Source organism: Grampus griseus (genome assembly GCF_964374135.1).
Source record: "Grampus griseus genome assembly, chromosome: 20".
NCBI classification, from domain to species: Eukaryota; Metazoa; Chordata; class Mammalia; order Artiodactyla; family Delphinidae; genus Grampus; species Grampus griseus.
Genome location: NC_139014.1, coordinates 2233826 through 2253451, shown reverse-complemented (window position 1 = coordinate 2253451; position 19626 = coordinate 2233826). Strand labels below are relative to the sequence as shown.

Here is a 19626-nt window from a genome sequence, read left to right as displayed (position 1 = left end):
GGGAGGGACTTTGAATGTCATTTAATTCACCTTCATTTCACAGATGAGGAGACTGAAGTCCAGAACAGCATAATTAAAGTTTATTTACTTAATGTCAGGGCTGAGACCTAAACGAGGCCTCAGTCTCTATTGCTTTCCTTCTGCTCTATCACCTGTATCTACTATGAATAATTTAATAGCTGTGTTAATTAATTATAGTACCTTCTCCCTTTTCAGTGTTGAAAGGTGCTGACCATAAGTTTATCCTCTAATACTTAATTTGTCTGACTTCTCTGTGGACCATAACCCTTTTGTTTGCATTAGTTTTTATTTCATTTGATAATCATAGCATTAGAATTATTGCACATGCCCCAAGGATAGATGTATACTGGTTTTAGAAGCACAGCATTGAAAACATGGTTGAAAGGGGTTGCTGTAGTAAGCTCACGGTTTGGTCAAGTTTATTGTTTTCTTTATAAACTCATGTTACCAGTTTGGTGGAGACTGTTTAATCTGTTCAGAGGCCCAGTTTACTGACTCTGGATATTATGAGAAGCTCTAAATAGTGTTAGCTATTTTATAAAATGATAAAATATGTTATCATTTTTATATAATAAAGTTGGTGTTTCTGTTTTTCAGGTCATGCATTTAGAAGATTTTAATGAAGGTGCTCTATTTTCTAATTTGACTGAAGGGCCGTATCCTCTGATTATTACTATTATCATGCTGGCCCTTAACAGCCTATTCTATGTCCTTCTGGCTGTCTATCTTGATCAAGTCATTCCAGGTATGCAGGTAGTTATTGGATTTTACGGTAAAGATATTTAGGTTTCTTTGCCCACATAAGGTTAACTTAATTAAAAAATTTTTCTTCTAAGTCGTATGCACTGTTACAGCTTTTAATTTAATTTTAAATAAGTATATTTCGTACCTTATTCATTAACTGCTAGTGAATGTATAAGGAGATTGTGGGTAAAAAGAGATCAGTTTGTTCTGAAAACCTTCAGTCCCTAATTGAACTCCTTAACTCAGTCCTTCCCCACGTCCATCGTTCTGGCTACAGTGTTTTGTTATTTCACCCGATAAGCTCCGACACCACGAGCAACCTGGTGACCCCTCCCATTCCCCACATCCCTCATCCTGCACCGATAGCAGACTTGTGCGGATTCAAAACATTACCAAATAACCAACACCCCCTTTCCTTTTCCCCCTGAGTTCCTCATTCATTTTGTCTGTGTGCCAGACCTGCAGTCCTATATGGAAAGACAGGTGTGGCTTTTAAAACTTGAGTTACTTTGAATCAAATAAGCTAACAGTTCCTTCTTGGTAGCGCAGGCCACAGGCCAGGTGCTCAGTAGCCGCGCTTGGCTGTTAGTCACCACACTGCAGAGCTCAGATGAGGACGTTTCTGTAGTTGCAGGAAGGCATGGTGGGCTCTGCTAGTCTAGACCGCCGTGGCAGCTCCCATCTAACTGCCTACCTCACGTCTGTCTAAGAACCTCACCGTTCCCTCCAATCAAGCTAACCTCCTGCTCAGACACCTTGCAGGGTGGGCGCAGCCTGGAGAAGCAAGTAGAAACTTGTTATATGTTAATTTCCTCCACGCTGCTTCTATGTATTTAGTCACTTCTTAGCCCCTGTGCCCCTCTGTTGTATTTTACATCCATCCACATGGTCCTATTTATCTATTTAAACACATCTGCAGTGTATCCGTTACATTATTTTTAGCTACCCATAACAGAGAACCTCTTTAGTTGTCTTAAACAAGAAGGAAATCAAGCGTTTTATTTAAAGTCCAAAGATAGGATGGACCCCAGGTCAGTTGGACTTGCTCAGCTGTGTCATCAGGGACCCACTTTCTCCGAGTTCTTGCCTCTTGGTCTCAATCTGGCAGGTTTGCTCTCCTCCTGGCTGTATGGGGTTGTGCTTCTTTGTTCCCGTCCAGAGGGAGAGGGAGAGGTTGCCTTTCCCCCAGTAAACCCTTCGCTTCTGTCTGGTTGACACCTGCTTATGGCTGCAGTGGTAGCAACCACCAGAGCCTGCCAGGGGCTCATTAGGTCCACTGGCATCTCTCTGTAGTTGGGATCAGAGCCCTTTGAAACATGCGCTCATCTAGAGGAGGGGTGGACGTTAGAAAGGACGGGAAGGGTCGCTTCCTTGGGGAGAAACGGAGAAAATACGTACATGCTGTGTGGGCAGTCAGAGCTAAGTCTCCTGTGTCGGTCCTGGTGGCTGTGTTTTTCTCCTAGTTCTAAAAAGCCTTCTTTATGAACAATATCAACTTTTCTGAATACTGTCTGTTTTCAAACGCTAAGCTGATACTCATTCAAGCCTTCAGGCTATCCAGATGTAAACTTTTCAACTCTTCTGAACTCTTATTAGCACTGTGCGTGGCACGCCTCATGCTGTACGTTGTGTTTTAGCCGTTTAGTATGTACATGTAGCCATAACGATGTAAGTTTCTGTAGGGCAGAAAATGTACTTTGCTTACATTTACGTTCCCTAGACTCTCAGCAACTCTGAAACTATTTCTGGACAAGAGTTATTTGTCAGTAAAACTTTTATTTTTCACACACTATCTATTTAGTATTTTATGTCTAAACTTTAGATCTAGGTTGTCTTAGGTTTCACAGACTGCCTTTATGATTTAATAACTAGTCTTCAGAAATAATTTGTTAGGATAACTCAGGTTTGGTTTTTTTTTCCAGGAGAATTTGGTTTACGGAGATCATCGTTTTATTTTTTGAAGCCATCATATTGGTCAAAGAGCAGAAGAAATTATAAGGAGTTATCGGAGGGCAATGTTAGTGGGAGTATTAGTTTTAGTGAAACTGTTGAGCCTGTTTCTTCAGAATTTATAGGAAAAGAAGCCATAAGGTATGATTTAATCTTTGGCACTTTAGGTCTAAGAACTGCTCATGGAACATGCCACATTTAAATCCTATCTTTTACATAATGCATGTAAGTATGGTATCTTTGAAGATTTGGTGCACATTCCATGCTTTTTTAAAAACCAGTATTAAGGGCTAATTCTCTTTCAAGTTTTTATTTTCTTTGCGGCCATTTAGAATAAGGTTGCTGCTAGGTTTGAAATTTTATGTTTGAATAGAAATTTTTAAAAGTAATAAAACCTAGTATTTATAAAATTAAGCTATTTTAAAGTTTCCTCATTATGTAGATTAAAACAGAATAAACATTAACTTTCTATTTTTATTCAGGCTACATTGTCTGAGATATACACCACACTAAATCGTGCTCTGTTGATTTCATAGACCCTTAGAAATTGTGACATAATTAACTTGTCACGTCAACTTAATTTCTGAGAATGAAGGAAATTCATTACTGTTCCTTCTAGTTCAGTCAAAACCAAATTAAAAAAATAATGAGACCGAGAAAAGAAATAAAAGTGCAAGAAAAATTGGAGTATAATTTGTGTTTTTTAAATTTAAGAAAAATGTCTAAAAGCAAGGGAGAGTTAGATATTTAAGATGCAGTCAGTGGGCTGGCGGTCTGCCTTCTTAAGAGTAAAATTTAAACTGGTGAACAAGACCGTTCATTCCTTCAAAAATTATGTAAAACATTCAAAGTGGAAGGAGAGAATCACTTCACATTTATAGACAAGTGCTGATGTGAAATGGCACTCGGTTTTTAATCTCCCTTAACTGATAAACAAGTATTGATTAATTACAAACAGAAAAGAATCCAATGTGAAATAAGAAATCTATAAATTGCTTGAGTCAAATGTTTCAGTTTCTTTTTAGAAGTTGGCTTATCATGAAAACTGAATGAATAACACTTAAAATGGAGAGGAATACTATACTTTTCTCTTGTAGGTTCTTTAAAATACTTTTATTATTATTGTCAGATTTCCTTGGTTTATTGTTTTAGTAGGAAGATACTTTATTATTATTCCCGTTAAATATGACAGCTTTGATTAAAAATATTATACATGGAAACACGTACTTATAGATTGCTTTAAATCCTTATAAAGTAGAAAATGGTGTTTTTCAGAATCAGTGGTATTCAGAAGACATACAGAAAGAAAGGTGAAAATGTGGAGGCTTTGAGAAGTAAGTAGCTTTCCTAGTGTTCAGTCCATAGCATTAAAGTACAAGTGGAAAAACAACGTACGTAGCTCGTGGGAAATTTAAATTCTTTACCACAATTTTCTCTCTTTCCTTTAGGGATACTTCCATTTATTTATGTGACTAACGGTCATAATAAAACTTAGCATCAAAGTAGTAAAAGAAAAAAGTAATATCTATCGAGATGAAAAATAGTCAACTCCTTGAACAAATCTGTGTCCTTTTTCATTTTATTATTAGCATGTGTATACATGTTAGTTCCTTTTTTTTTTTTTCCTTTTGTCCTAACACAGGGTTTCTCAGCCTTGGCACTATTGACGTTTTGGGTCTGATAGTTCTTTGTCACGGGGAGCTGTCCTGACAGTTGTGGCGTGTTTAGCAATGTGTCCGTCAGGGTTCTTCAGAATCGTTAGAATCTATATACACACATATACACAGAGAGTGAGAGCACTGTGGGGAGGGGCGGGCGGGAAGGGGGGAAGACGATTTTTGAGGAATTGGTCCACACGACTGGGGCTTGACAAGTCTGAAATCTGTAGGGCGGGGCTGGCAGGCTGGGCACTCAGGCAGGAGTTGAAGCTGCGTCTGGCCTGCAGGTCTTGGGATGCTGTCAGCGTGAGATCACCTTCATCAGATCAGGGGTTACAGTTATTTGAAGCTGGGTTTTCAGCCCCCTTTCTGCTGTCTCCTTTCAGACACTGACACATCCATCTGGTGATATTCATTCTACTTTACTCCTGTTTAAATTGAACTTTTAAAGCATTTACTTAGCCTTTTCCAAGCTATTGGTTAATTTCTGGTTTTTTGCCAGTAGATTTAACATGCCTCTAAGTACCCTTGGGAACAAATTTTTGTTTGTCCTTTTGTTTTAATTCCCTTGGAAGTTCCCCAAAGCGGGTACACAGAAATCCCCCCCCCCCGCCATGTTTTGTGCCCCCTCTAAATCGGTTAGTGTAATAAAAAAAGAAAAAGCTTATTTTGTATCATTTTTCTTATTGTTCATACCATTGACTATAACAAAGAATTATTATTGTGTTATAATATTAAATATTATGTTATTAAATATGCCGGTAACTTTAAATCTGTCTTTAAATTTATTGACTTCTTTCAAGGTTGCTCAAGTATTGTGTATTGTCTTACATGGCTCAACAGAAATAAGAATCACATTTGAGACTTCTCCTTTTTCCCTGAACTAGATTTATCCTTTGACATATATGAGGGTCAGATTACTGCATTACTTGGCCACAGTGGAACAGGAAAGAGTACATTGATGAATATTCTTTGTGGACTGTGCCCACCTTCGGATGGTGAGTTTTTTGACTTAAAGAGAAAAATCCCTTACTTTGTTTTATTAGGGTTATTAGCTAAGGTACCATGGTAATTATTTATCCTTGTGATATGTACCGATTGATTTTTGTCACTGATTTGGGATCAACTTCTGTGTCTGTAAAGATATTTTTCTTTTTTTTTTGATTACACACATCTGTTTTCTCTTCAATGGAAAATAAAAGTGACTCAGTCATATTTAATAAGGAGGATCTACTTTTGTGCCTGTTTTAGCAGATATTTTACTTGTGTTTTTGTTTACTGTTCATTTTCAAGGAAGGATAAATCAGTAATTAATTGGAAATTAAATGAGGCCCATAGACATTTTGGTTGAGAAAATAAAGACAGAATTCTAAGTATCCAACAGTAGTTCAAAAGGAAAGAATGACGAGTGTCAGTACAATCTCCTAAAATAGATTTGTAAGAGCAATGCCTCAAACGTATAATTGTTACATGTGACTGCCCTGTAGGTGAGAATTCAGTACAGCAGCTCCATTTTTCCACAGTAACCAAATAGAGTGGCAGAACAATAAATATTTTAATTTAAGAAAGGGCCAAACTTCCGTGTACTGATTCTGCATCTTTTTTTTTTTTTTTTTTTTTTTGCGGTACGCGGGCCTCTCACTGCTATGGCCTTTCCCGTCGCGGAGCACAGGCTCCGGACGCGCAGGCTCAGCGGCCATGGCTCACGGGCCCAGCCGCTCTGCGGCTTGTGGGATCTTCCCGGACCGGGGCACGAACCCGTGTCTCCTGCATCGGCAGGCGGACTCTCAACCACTGCGCCACCAGGGAAGCCCTGATTCTGCATCTTTTTAGATGTAGTTTCACTTCTAAAATTAGTTTGATTTTGTTGCTTATCTCTGTGTCACTCTTTGAGGGTAATTATAATACCTTTCATCATGTAAGGATTTATTATTTCTGTTACAATTCTCCATACATTAGCACGCTGGTTTAATAGTTCTTCAGTAAAGGGGGCTATATTAGTGTTCAGTTAATAGAAGAAAAAAGCTTGGATTTAGATTGAGTGATTTTCTCAAGGCCACACAGTTGGTTAGGGGTAAATTTTAAGTTCTTTGTTCTCTTTACTGTTGCCTGGAAATGAGGGAAAATTGTTCCTGGAATATTAGTTAATGCACCGATAGATAATTTTGTTTAGTATGAAACTTATGGTTCTTTGCTCTTTCCACTCTGTAATATGCCCTGAAAATGAAGGAAAATGAGATTGGAATACACGTGGCAGCAAATCACCAGTATGATGGTGATTTCCACCAGTATGGAAATGAGGGTGCGTTGTGTCCTCCAAATTTATATTGACTCTTATTTTATGTCTGTTACATACAAATAACTAAATTATTAGTATATACTAAAACATATATACTTTTTGATTCTTAATATATTTAATGTAAATACATATATTTTGCTTTTAGGGTTTGCATCTGTATATGGACACAGAGTCTCAGAAATAGATGAAATGTTTGAAGCAAGAAAAATGATTGGCATTTGTCCACAGTTAGATATACACTTTGATGTCTTGACTGTAGAAGAAAATTTATCCATTTTGGCTTCAATCAAAGGAGTACCAGCCAATAATATAATACAAGAAGTATGTTATTTATATAGAAATCTTTACTTTTATTTGCTGTAAATTAGTAACCTTGTGCAATAACTTCTGTAATAAAAATATGCTTGAAAATCTAAATATAAGACCTGCTCTGAGCCAGTAAACAGAAAGTCATTATAAAGAATTGGAACTTGGAGCAAAAGTTTTAGCACATAGAAAATAGTCCTTGTTTCATCTGGAGGATTCTAGTCACTCAATATAGATGTTTCTTTTCTTTTCTTTTCGCCTCCACCCCCTTCGCCTGCCACACAGACACACACGGAGTCTTTGCACTGATCCCCTCCCACCACGCAGGGGTCACAAAAGTACAGCAGACCTTCCCATCAGGAATCCTTTTAGCTATTATTTCAAAATTATGCATGGATATATGTCAAAATTTAGTTCTGGACTAAAAGAACATTTTAAAAGTTGACATTAAAATTAGAACACTTAAAAACTCATATTGATAATTATGTAAATGATGTGATTTTAAAAACGTCTATTGACACTTTACTTTCATAGGTGCAGAAGGTTTTACTGGATTTAGACATGCAGGCTATCAAAGATAATCAGGCCAGAAAGTTAAGTGGTGGCCAGAAAAGAAAACTGTCTGTAGGAATCGCTGTTCTTGGGGATCCAAAGGTAAGCAGATATAGTGTCATTGATGAGATCATTTTAAATTATGTTGAATTAAAAAGTGGTTGTAGAAAGATACACATACACACATTGTATAAATTTTAAACATACATAAAATACTATATGTTATTATGGATGTAATTATAGTAATAAGATTTTAAAACAGAAGTCAGAAAGATATGCAGCATCTTTAATTTAGTGGCCATCTCTCGGAAGGGGAATGGATAGGACTGACTTTCTTTATACCTGCAGAGTTTTATTTCTCTGAGAGAAGATCTGAAGTAAAATAACATTTGTTAAAGTTCAGTGGTGGCTATAAAAGTATTGTTATGTTTATTATTCTCTTCAGTTTTTTATACATTTGTAATGGTTATAATAAAAATTTAAAAGTAAGAACAAAATCAAACGAACAGTTCCGTTTTTCACTGTTCTGTTGATTTGATTTTTTGGTCTGCTTTGTGCTCTTCTCTGTCTGGCAGAAGCAGAGAACCAGCTGGTCACTGCTTTGCACAGTGTTAGAAAGCTGCCAGGTGCACACCTGTGGCCGGGAGCCCCCTGGGTGCCCACCATCCTGCCACATGCCCTGCTGCTGTAGCTTGGGGAGGACTGTGGTTCAGGCTTTGTGTCAATTTATCTTCCTCCCAATCCCCACCACCATATTTTCATAATTAAAAATAGTCTTAAAATAAATTTCTTTCCCTGAACTAATACAGAGCATAATTCTCTAACGAGCAGTTGTTACATCTACAAAACTTAATTGTTCAGGTAAAAGCGAAATACTCAGTGTTTTGTTTTTCAGTTTGTCTATCTGATTGTTATTATACTTATGTCTTATACATTACAGACATTTGTATTTTAAAATTAAACCAAAGAAGGTATTCATATGCCAAACCGATAGTTTTTTAAATTTATGCTAACTCATATATGAGTGGAAAACTCAGACCTAATACATTTCTGATTGGATAGAGTAACTTTAAGTGGGGAAGGTTTGCAGGGTCTGCATGAATTTTATATATTTTAGTTTTCCTGAGGATTCCCTGCCTTGCCCACCCGTTTGCACACAGGTACTGTTGCTGGATGAACCGACAGCTGGAATGGACCCTTGTTCGCGTCATATTGTTTGGAATCTTCTTAAATACAGAAAAGCTAATCGGGTGACAGTGTTTAGTACTCATTTCATGGATGAAGCTGACATTCTTGCTGGTGAGATTTTTACTTTATTTTTAAAGGTTAAGGTCATGGGGCCAAATGGGAGATTAGACATAGAAATGCTAAATTCTGAGGAATAAATAAAGAAGCTGTGCGTTCTTTGTTTCTGTTGCTTTCTTGTCGTTTGTACATTTGGCTATCAAGGAAGTTGTGAAAGCACTTCTGTTAGTAACCTTATAGGAAGAGTTCGAGACATTTGGAGCATGTTAGGAAAGTAGACTGTAGACTTCCGCTGCCTGGGTGAACCCCTGGCTTTGTCACTTAATAGCCACGTGAAACGTGGGCAAACTGTACATGTTCTTATTGCCTTCCTGTTCTCATCGAAAAAGCAGGTGATGATAATCTATACCTTCCTCATAAGGCTGTTGTGATAATTTAATGAGCTCATACACTGGTGTCTCATAGGTTAATCCAGAAAATATAAATGCCAATTATTAATGCTGTTACTAACTCTGAAATTGCAATGCAAATCTCTTTTTGCAGATCGGAAAGCTGTCATGTCACAAGGAATGTTAAAATGTGTTGGTTCTTCAATTTTTCTCAAAAGTAAATGGGGGATTGGCTACCGCCTGAGGTATCATTCATTCTTTACTGCCTTGTTCCTTATTATATTCTTGAGCTATTGTTACTGTGTTTAAGCTTTGCCATGATGTGCTTCGGCCATTTTTGTATGGCACTAACTTTAACTTAAAGCATTCAGAATCTACTTCTGGCTGTTGACTGAGTAATCATAAAAAGTTACGGTTTTTGGTTTTCTCTAGCATGTATATTGACAGATGCTGTGCCACGGACCCTCTCTCTTCTCTGGTTAAACAACATATACCTGCAGCTACTTTATTGCAACAGAGCGACCAGCAGCTTGTGTATAGCTTGCCTTTCAAGGACATGGACAAATTTTCGGGTATTCCTTACTTTCAGTTTCTTGACTGCTGAACCAGGTTCTTGCATTGGGGATGAGTTTTCTTAATTTACTTGGTTTATTTTTCTATATAATATTTACGCGCTCGCAGGTCGCCAGAGTTAATATTCCGTTTCTGCTTTATTTTGCTTTTGAAAATCAGAAATGCTGTAAGCCAACATTTCTTTTTTTTATAAACGGCATGCAAGAAACTCCAACTAGTGTGTTAACTTACGTAAATAATTGTTTTATTGTCAAGAAAGAAAGAAATTGTTCCCTTTTTTTGTTCTGGGAATAAGAATATAAATATACATATACACAAATATATACATACGTACACACACAAATGTGTATACACACACACACACACACACACACAGTTGTTTGTATAAGTCCTAAGCTCTTTTCCAGTTTCATGATTTCATAACGAATTACATTATTATACGGTAAACCCTTGAATTATTTTATTTGTGACATTTAGTTTTCTGCTTTTTGATGAGGAACTCAAACTCAGTGTCCTTTATCTGTTGACAGATGACTTAATAAACAAAAGGATATTTCTTACTCTTGAAGATACGTTATGCAGAATTCCCATAGCATTCCTATAATTAGATAGAAATTTTCTATGCGGTTTTCTATGGTTTCCTTTTGAGAATAAGGAATCATTAATTAACTGAATTGAAGTACATGTGTCAACGTAATGTACTCTGCCCATCACTCTGTCTATAAAATATTTCTTAGTTTTAATTTATATTATGATGCATGTCTAATAGATATATATCTCCCTAAACAAACATTCCTTGGGGTCCTTAGCAATTTCTAAGAATGTTTTCGGGGTCCTGAGACCAAACAGTTTGAGAACACTGTGCCGGCCCAGTAAATTCAGTCATATGCTATTTTAAAACGACATTTTAGAAGAATTCATGGTAGTGTGCTTAATGACACAACGCTCTTTCATTTTTCTCCTTTAGGTTTATTTGCTGCTCTAGACACTCATTCAGATTTGGGTGTTATTTCTTATGGTGTTTCCATGACGACTTTGGAAGATGTATTCTTAAAGCTAGAAGTTGAAGCGGAAATTGACCAAGCAGGTAAAAACAAAGCTAACGGCACATTTTAGGCAATGAGCCAGACAGATAGTGATCAAGACAAATAATTGTAGAAGCATGTGGAATTTGTATTTTGGGGAAGAAAGGGTAGAAATAAACAGGTAAATAGATATTTACAGAGAGTGATAGGAGTCATGAAGGGATTAGTGGGGCAGTCTCAGGAGGCAGATAGCTTAGATGGCATCTCAGGGGGGACTGGGTTGGGGTGATATTTAAAGTGAGGCCTGAACGGCAAGAAAAGTGAGATTTCATCGCAGAGCCTTCCAGATGAAGGGACTCGCTACTGCACAGGTGTTGGTTGAGGGATGGGTTGGATGTTTCTGATGACGAAGATAGGCCGCCGTGGAGAGCCAAGGAGAGGGTAGCATGTAGTGGGCTCAGAGCTGGAGGCCAGGGGCCACATCATATTTAGTCTTTGAACATGTTTAGTGTGGAAAAACATTTTGTTTGTTTTCTTAGTGTGATATGAAGCTGTCAGACAGTTTGAAAGCAAAGGGGTAGCGTGATCTGATTTGCATTTTTAAAAACTGCGTTCCAGTTGTTGAATGATGAGTGGATTTAAGGGAAGTGTGGAAGCAGAAGAGCAGCTAGGAAGCTATTGCAGTTCGTCTTAGTTTGAACTAGGATGGTTGTGACAGTAGGGAAACATGCACAGCGCGGGCTTCTCCCAGAGGCGCTGCTGGTGACTTGCAGATGATGGCTTAGCGCTAGGGGTTGAGGAACGGGAGGTCAAGAACAGTGTCCAAGTTTTTGGCTTGAGAACTGGAAATGGAATTGCCCTTTCCTGAGAAACGGGGAGCAGCAGGTTTGTGGAATGAAGGACTCCAGGTGTGAATTTTGGTTATACTGTTGAGAGGTTTAGTAGACATCCCAGTGGAGATGATGCCTGTGGGCTGTTTGATTCACACACTTGGAGCTAAAGGAGGGCGTTGGGCTCAAGATACAAACGCTGGATCCGCCTGTGTACCGATGGCCCTGTGGGACTGGATGAGGTGCTTCGGTGGCGAGCGCGGACGCAGTGGAGGGAAGCCCCGAGGGTGAGCAGTGAAGGTCCAGGGAGGGCTGACCAGGAAGGCACCAGTAGCGCCCTTTCTGTCTTCATGAAAGAAGATGCAGGAACTGGGGCAGCATGGTGTTTGAGGCAAGAGCGAGTGGGCAGTTCTCTGCTGACTGCTGTGAAGAGGAAGATGGCGGCACAGAAGGGGGGTTTGGTAGCTTAGAAGACGGGGAATGTGGAAGGGTGGGAGCCGGTCGTGACCTTGACGCGAGTGATTTCAGTGGTGCGGTCGAGATCCGTGAGGTTTAAGCTGAGAATGGGTTGAAGGGTAGCGAGACTGGCGTGGTGCTGGGTCCTGAGAGTGAAGGAAAAAGGATGTTTCTCTCAAACGTGGAGGAAGAAAGGTGAGCTTACGATGAGGACGTAGGGGCGGATTGCAGCTAGAGAAGGAAAGTTCACGTGAAAATGTTGGATCAGTTGGAGCGATAGCAAGATCTTAAATTTGGGCATCCGTCAGTTTGATGAAACTGAGTAGAGATAAAGGTATGGGAATGGAAGGAATGAAGGGAGCTAGAGGTCAGGATGTAGAATGCGTTAACGGTGCATATGTCCGTAATACTGAGGATGGCGGAGAGAGCTAGATGGAGAAGGCGCTTGTGTGTGTGTTGCTCACTACTTTGAGGCATACGAAGTAGTTTCTAGAAACATCTGGGAAGTGGGAATGAAAATGAGAAGGGTGAGCTCTGTTCAGGTATTATTCACTTTTCCCTATAGTACCTTTAAGCCCATTATGCAAAATAAATTTACCTCTAACATCAGCTTGCTTTCAGTTTGGTCGATTTTAATTGTTTTATTTTTTAAAGATTAGTATATATCAAATTCTGTAGAAGGCCAGTTGGAGCTCACTGAGTACTATGATTGTGATATGCAGTATTTCAGGACCTGCTTTTAGTTTGATTAGTCGCTGTGTCAGGGGAAGACAGGGACTGGACTTGTCCATCTACTGAGTCATCCGTTCAGACTGTTGAGTTGGTAAGATGCCAAGACAGCCAGGTTGTACCTAAATATTATTTTATACATTATTCTGCTCCACTCTTAAAATTTTTAATGTTTACTCATTTCTTAAACTTAGCCTAAGTCCTTCTTCATACCGAAACCAGTTTTCGTCTCTTTTTATTATTTTTCATCTCTTTTAAGTCAAATCACTGTTGTGAAAATAACGTATCTTGATTTCTATCCCCATCCAGTAGTTTTGTCAGGTTTTGGTCTAATGGAATCAATCATATAGCATGTCTCTTTTGCTTATATTTATTCTGGTTTCTTTGACTTAATGTAATGTTTGTAAGATCAAACTACTATGGTTATACAATAGTTTGTTCACGTTCATTGTTTTACACTATTCTATTACAGGAATATTTCATGACTTATTCTTTCACCTGTTGATAGAGCATGTGGTTCTTTCCAGCATGTGGCTATTGCACAGGGTACTAGCTAAGGATATTCTTGTACATGTGTTTCAGTGAGCCTCTGTACATAATTCTGTTGGATTTATACCTGAGAGAGAATGTCCTGGGTCATAAACTGTGCACATGTTCAGTTTCGATAACATTGCCAAAGTATATGACTGTCCCCTTTGTCCTGTATCACTGCCAGGTGTGTGCTGCTTTGAAATTTACATGCTTCAGAAAGGTTTTCATCTTTTTAAGGAAGATAACGTAAGTTTCTATCGTTTTGTTTTGGCAAATAGATTATAGTGTATTTACTCAGCGGCCACCAGAGGAAGAAGTGCATTCAAAACCCTTTGATGAAATGGAGCAGAGCTTGCTTATTCTTTCTGAAACCAAGGCTTCTCTGGTGAGCACCATGAGTGTTTGGAAACAGCAGGTGTTTAAAATTGCAAAGTTTCACTTCCTTACCTTGAAACGTGAGAGCAAATCAGTGAGATCAGTGTAAGTATAACCGCTCTTCCGTCTGATGAGTTGTTTTCTTAAGGATACAAACTAGATTTACCATCTTAGTCTTTAAAATGTAGACATATGTAAATAATCTGTGTAGTTTTGAGAGATTAAAATGGTAATTTCACAATGTCAGAGAAAAAAATTACACCTCTGGTGATTTCATTGGATATCATTAGAGCCTTAACTCTTTTTTAAAACTAGCATTTTTTTGGTCTCATCTATAAAATGAGGGAGTGACAAATAATTTTCTCTAATTGTGTAATTTTTGAATTACTGTCATTGCATTTAAATTTTATTTTGCATTTACATTTTTCACAATTGTTTTGCCTCTATTACTAATATTTATGACCATTTTTTGGTAAACAGCAGGAAGAATAAGTTTTATCCTTATTTATCAAGGTGAAGAAACGGAAATATAAAGAAGGGCTTATAGCGGGTAGAACTGGGATCAAAATGACGTCTTTTCCACTTAGCCGTGTCTCTGTCAGTTAGGTTCCCATGGGCTGCTAGACGCTGAATTATTTAGAAGTAACGTTAAGTACTTTTATACACCACGCTGTCTTGTTAGATCCAGAATGGCGGTAGAAATAAAACTTAATAATCAAGAATAAAAGGGGCTTCCCTGGTGGCGCAGTGGTTGAGAGTCCGCCTGCCGATGCAGGGGACGCGGGTTTGTGCCCCGGTCTGGGAAGATCCCACATGCCGCGGAGCGGCTGGGCCTGTGAGCCATGGCCGCTGAGCCTGCGCATCCAGAGCCTGTGCTCCGCAGCGGGAGAGGCCACAACAGTGAGAGGCCCGCGTTCCAAAAAAAAAAATATATATATATAAAGAATAAGAGTTTTGTTATATGTTTGAAATATGCTGAATTCATTTGCTTTTTTGCCCAGACTTTTTCACTGTCAAAGAAATGTCAATCACGTATCTGATTTATTCCTGTGTCAGCATTAGTGAGAGAAAAACCTTTGTTTAAATCAGCATGTGTCCGTTAATTTAATTGAATACTACTCTCATAAAATACTCCCTGAAAAGCAATAAAAGAATCTCGGCTCCGGCTGCCATAACAACAGCAGAAGTTTATCTTCTGGCTTGAACAGCAGAAGTTTATTTTCCCACAGTTCCCGAGACTGGGAGTGAGGTCAGGGTCCACATGGTCGGGTCCTGTTGAGGACTTCTCCTGGCTTGCAGCTGGGCACCCCCCCCCCGCCCCCTCGCTGTGTGTGCACACAGAGAAAGAGCCACCAGAGAGCTCTCTGGTGCCTCTTCTTCTCAGGGCACCAATCCCGTCATGAGGCCATGCCCTCGTGACCCCATCTGACCCTGATGACCTCCCGGAGGACTCATCTTCAGATGCCATCGCTTTGGGGCGTAGGGCTTCTGTGTATAAATTTGGGAGGAGGGTGACAGACATTCAGCCTGCTACAAGAAGTGTTCCGTGGTCAAATCTGTATTGACCATGCATGTAGAAAATATTATAACTTACATTTCCTCTCTTAAAGATTTGTCCATTAGCATATAAAAACACATGAGCCGTTCTATGCTAAAGAAATTATTTCAACTTTGTTTAACTTGGAGTTTCCAAATATTTTTTAATCATGAATTTTGTTTTTAACCTAAAACACCCACTAACTTATTATGGAACTAGAGTTCGACGCAGTATGCTTCTGGCAGTGCTGATATACATCTACTTACAACAATTTAAGAATGACTTAAAATTATAGGGTTTCTGAAAATTATAAAATGCTGATGTGTGATAACCTAAGCTCTCTCTACCCACTGTTGTGACACCTGTCACACACACTGTAGAGATTTTTTGCAGGCTGAGATGAAAAGTTACCTGTCTCGGGTCTTCCCTGGTGGCGCAGTGGTTGAGAGTCCGCCTGCCGATGCAGGGGACGCGGGTTCATGCCCCGGTCCGGGAAGATCCCACGTGCCGCGGAGCGGCTGGGCCCGTGAGCCATGGCCGCTGAGCCTGCGTGTCCGGAGCCTGTGCTCCGCAACGGGAGAGGCCACAACAGTGAGAGGCCCGCGTACCGCAAAAAAAAAAAAAAAAAAAAAAAAAAAAAGTTACCTGTCTCTCAGGTGGAAGGGCATTTTGAGTGGTTATAGTAGAATTATGTGCTGGGCCAGCTGCACATTATGGTCCTTATAACTCACTGTAGAGGAGAAATGGAAATTGATGTGGTTAGGATGACATTTCAAAGATACCAGTCATCTGCAGTCTTCACTGTATTTTTATTTTCTTCACTGTATCTAAAATATTTTTGTATCATATATTTTCTGAAATATTTGGAGAGTACGTAGGATAGAGGTAGGGCAGGAAATAGTTCCTTCAGGAGAATAGAGATATAATGTGACATAATGTGTATTTTTTTTTAAGTTATAACTACAGGTTTACATGCCCTATAAAAATTTCAGGGTGGCTCTGATCTAAAATATACTTTTATAACTTTTAATTTTATTATTGAATATTGGCTTTCTTTCTAACATTGTCATGAGACCATTTTGGAGAGTCGAATTTCTACTCCCAAGTGGGAATTTTTCAAGTTTTTTTTTTTCCTTTTCTTTTCTTTCTTTTTTTTTTTTCTTTTTTAAATGAGTACCTTTTAACTGTCATGTGAAGGAAGATTGTTTTGTAGATTTATATATTAATGTGCCTTGAACTGTGTATTTTTTTTCCTTTCAGGTTGCTTCTGCTTTTAATTTTTTTCGCAGTTCAGATTTTTATGTTTCTGGTGCATCACTCTTTTAAAAATGCTGTTGTTCCTATCAAACTTGTTCCAGACTTATACTTCCTAAAGCCTGGAGATAAACCTCATAAATACAGAACAAGCCTGCTTCTTCAAAATTCTACCGGTGAGAGTATGTGCAGGTTTGTGAATGTGTGTTGGTGGGGCCTGGGATGAGAGGTAGATACAGGCCAGAGATTTGGATTTTAGAAATATATATATGTTAAAGGCGTGGTCTGTGTGCATGAACCTAAATTAAGTAAAACTCCTCACTGATGCTGAGTAATATATTACAGAAATGAAATTTTGGTTTAAGTGTAGATGACAGTTTTTAAAATATTCTGATTTATACTGTATATAATCATAAAATTTCCATTTTTAAGAGTAGCGACATTATTCGCAGAGCAGCGTGTTTCATCTCAAAGTTTATGATGCGCAAAATAAAGTTCAGAAGTTGAAAAACCCTCTTTAGAAAGAGTTACGGCATGTAATATTTATGCAGTTAGATACCTAAATAGAAGTGTTTAAACAATTTTTAAGGACTATCTGAAAAACCAGAACTAAGGACAATTGTCTTAGAAATCTCTATGATCAAATACATTAAATCTGTAATGGATATTTTTGGACTTGCTATTGATTCTTTTTATTACGTAATTAAATCAAATATGAAAGAAATTTTAAAACATACGGCTTTGCGCAAACCTCAGAATAAATTTTTAAAAGCCTGATATAGGACTTCGATTTTCAAAATATTAAAACCTAATTCAGAATTTGACGTGAATTAGATGTTTCTACACCATCTCCCATCTGTGTGGATAGTTTATCGTCCCGAGGTTCTTGAAGAGGAAAATGAGCTGCTCTGTAGTTTACCGTAAAGCAGACGCAGCTTCCTTTGCTTATCCTGCTGAACTATGTTGGCAAGTTGCATTTCGTACACCCTTTCTACACGCACAGATTCTTTGGAGTTTAACATTTCCCAACACTTCACCTGTATTCTAGTATCTTTCCTTTTTGATTCACTATTAACTGAAAAGCTTTACCCGGTGTTAAAATAATAATGATAGTTAGGGACAGTTACAGATGGCCGTTACAATCATTGCTCTTCAATTCTAGCTCTCTGTTTTTATTCTTTTGGAGGAAAAAGGTATTTAGTGATAGAAAACACTCTTGAATAGAAAATGTTATGTTTCTCAATTTATTGCTCCCATTAGAATTCTTATTTTGGTTTTAATGTACATTTCACATTGCTGAAAGATAGTACTACATGGAGCCTTACACTCTGATATTGTGACTTTTTTTGTGTGTTTGGGGAATTGTACATTATCTCAAGTATTTCTGCTTGGTGTTCACTCTCACTGATCTGCAGAAATTATAGTATTTTCAAAGTTTTGTCCCATCTGTTAATTTTAAGTATTTCTAGAGTTGCTTACATCCGTCTGTCTTTCTATCTGTCTATCTCACATTTTCCTAGACCTTGTTGTTGGTCCTAAAGGCACATTTCCTTTAGTGTTCAGTGGTCTCTGTGTGTATGTATTGGGTGGTCTCTTATCCTCCTGGCAAAGCTTTCTGTTATCACAGGGGATACAGTTCCTTCAGTTATAATAGAGCCCTCTTCTCGAGAGGACAGAGCCTCTCTGGCATCTGGAAATGAGAGATCAGTTAAGGCACTAGGTTGGGAGTAGATGTCCTATGACTAGAAGCACCCTTCTTTCTGACACTCAGGTTTGTTGCTCAGTCTGAGCCACCGGCCGTGCTGCTCAGTTACTGCTAGTGTTTTCCTTTGTTTGGTTTTGATTTCTCTCAAAGCCACACTTGTCCATCCTTGAATCCTGGCTTTTGTGATGGACAGAGAAGTGTTTCCACTCATCAGGCATGTTGGTATAGATTTAGACCTCGGACAGGATTCAGACTCTCCCCCTTAGCTCCAGGCTATGTAGAGAATATAGATGGAGACCTGGTTATGGGTTTTACTATTTTAAAGTAGTAACGCAGTTGACATTTATACTGTTTGTCTGTTCAAATCATGCAGCAATCCTCCAGGGAGTGATGCCACGTAACTCCACACCCTGGCTCCCACCTCTCTGAGCGTGGCACGTTACCTTGTTACATAAAATTGCCAGATAGATTTGTACTCTTACTGTTTGACCAGATCTCGCATATTATAGGTACACGCTGAATGCGAGTAATATCAGTAGCAGCGGCAGCAGCTGAAATTGGCGCAGTAGCTGTGTGTCAGGCTCTGTTCTGAGGTCTGCGTGTCTGGACCTGGATTTGAATTCATGCTGACTGGTCCCAGAGCCAATGTTCTTAATCGTGTCTTAGCTAATGGAGAGAAAATACCTCTTCAAAAAGAGAGCTCTGGGCTTCCCTGGTGGCGCAGTGGTTGAGAGCCCGCCTGCCGATGCAGGAGACACGGGTTCGTGCCCCGGTCCGGGAAGATCCCATGTGCCGCGGAGCGGCTGGGCCCGTGAGCCATGGCCGCTGAGCCTGCGCGTCCGGAGCCTGTGCTCCGCAACGGGAGAGGCCGCAACAGTGAGAGGCCCGCGTACCGCAAAAAAAAAAAAAAAAGAGAGAGCTCTAAATGTTAGTAAAAGCCTGTGTCTGTTTCTCATTTAAACTGATTCTTTGTTATTTGCTTATCTTCTAATACCAGACTCAGATATCAGTGATCTTCTTAGGTTTTTCACCACCCAGAACATAATGGTGACAATGTTTAATGACAGTGACTACGTGTCTGCCGCTCCGCACAGCGCAGCTTTAAATGTGTTGCAGTCAGAAAAGGTAAGAGTCGTGTGTGGGATTAAGCGATTTCCTCTAAAATCAGTTGTTTGCTGATTTGACCTTATTAGTTGGAAATTAAAATTTACTTTTGGAAATAGCTGGCTGTGTTTACTTAGAATATATTTTATGCCCCGATGGAGGACCAATAAATAAAGCTCTGAAGAATTTAATTATTTTTATGTCATTTTTTTGTTTAAAATATCAAAATATCTAGATTCCAAACCAGGTTATTTTTATCTATCATTGAGTATTATTTCTATGATTTGTTGAACCCGTTTTCAGTACAGTTAGTGAGAGTTAACTTAGCTGGTGAGAGAAGCTT

At 38.8% G+C, this 19626-nt stretch overlaps 1 protein-coding gene across 3 annotated transcripts in view; it reads left to right on the top strand.

Annotated features, from left to right (window-relative positions):
• ABCA5 (ATP binding cassette subfamily A member 5) overlaps window positions 1-19626 on the top strand; it is a 63636-nt gene that overhangs the window by 21654 nt on the left and 22356 nt on the right. For all 3 annotated transcript variants that reach the window (XM_082679537.1, XM_082679538.1, XM_082679539.1), the window contains exons 9-21: window positions 619-766; window positions 2688-2856; window positions 3991-4049; window positions 5261-5371; window positions 6818-6993; window positions 7513-7632; window positions 8691-8829; window positions 9319-9409; window positions 9597-9736; window positions 10705-10824; window positions 13587-13788; window positions 16481-16650; window positions 19177-19304. In XM_082679537.1, the coding sequence (XP_082535663.1) occupies window positions 619-766; window positions 2688-2856; window positions 3991-4049; window positions 5261-5371; window positions 6818-6993; window positions 7513-7632; window positions 8691-8829; window positions 9319-9409; window positions 9597-9736; window positions 10705-10824; window positions 13587-13788; window positions 16481-16650; window positions 19177-19304 (1773 nt within the window). The remainder of the gene's footprint in view (window positions 1-618; window positions 767-2687; window positions 2857-3990; window positions 4050-5260; window positions 5372-6817; window positions 6994-7512; window positions 7633-8690; window positions 8830-9318; window positions 9410-9596; window positions 9737-10704; window positions 10825-13586; window positions 13789-16480; window positions 16651-19176; window positions 19305-19626) is intronic.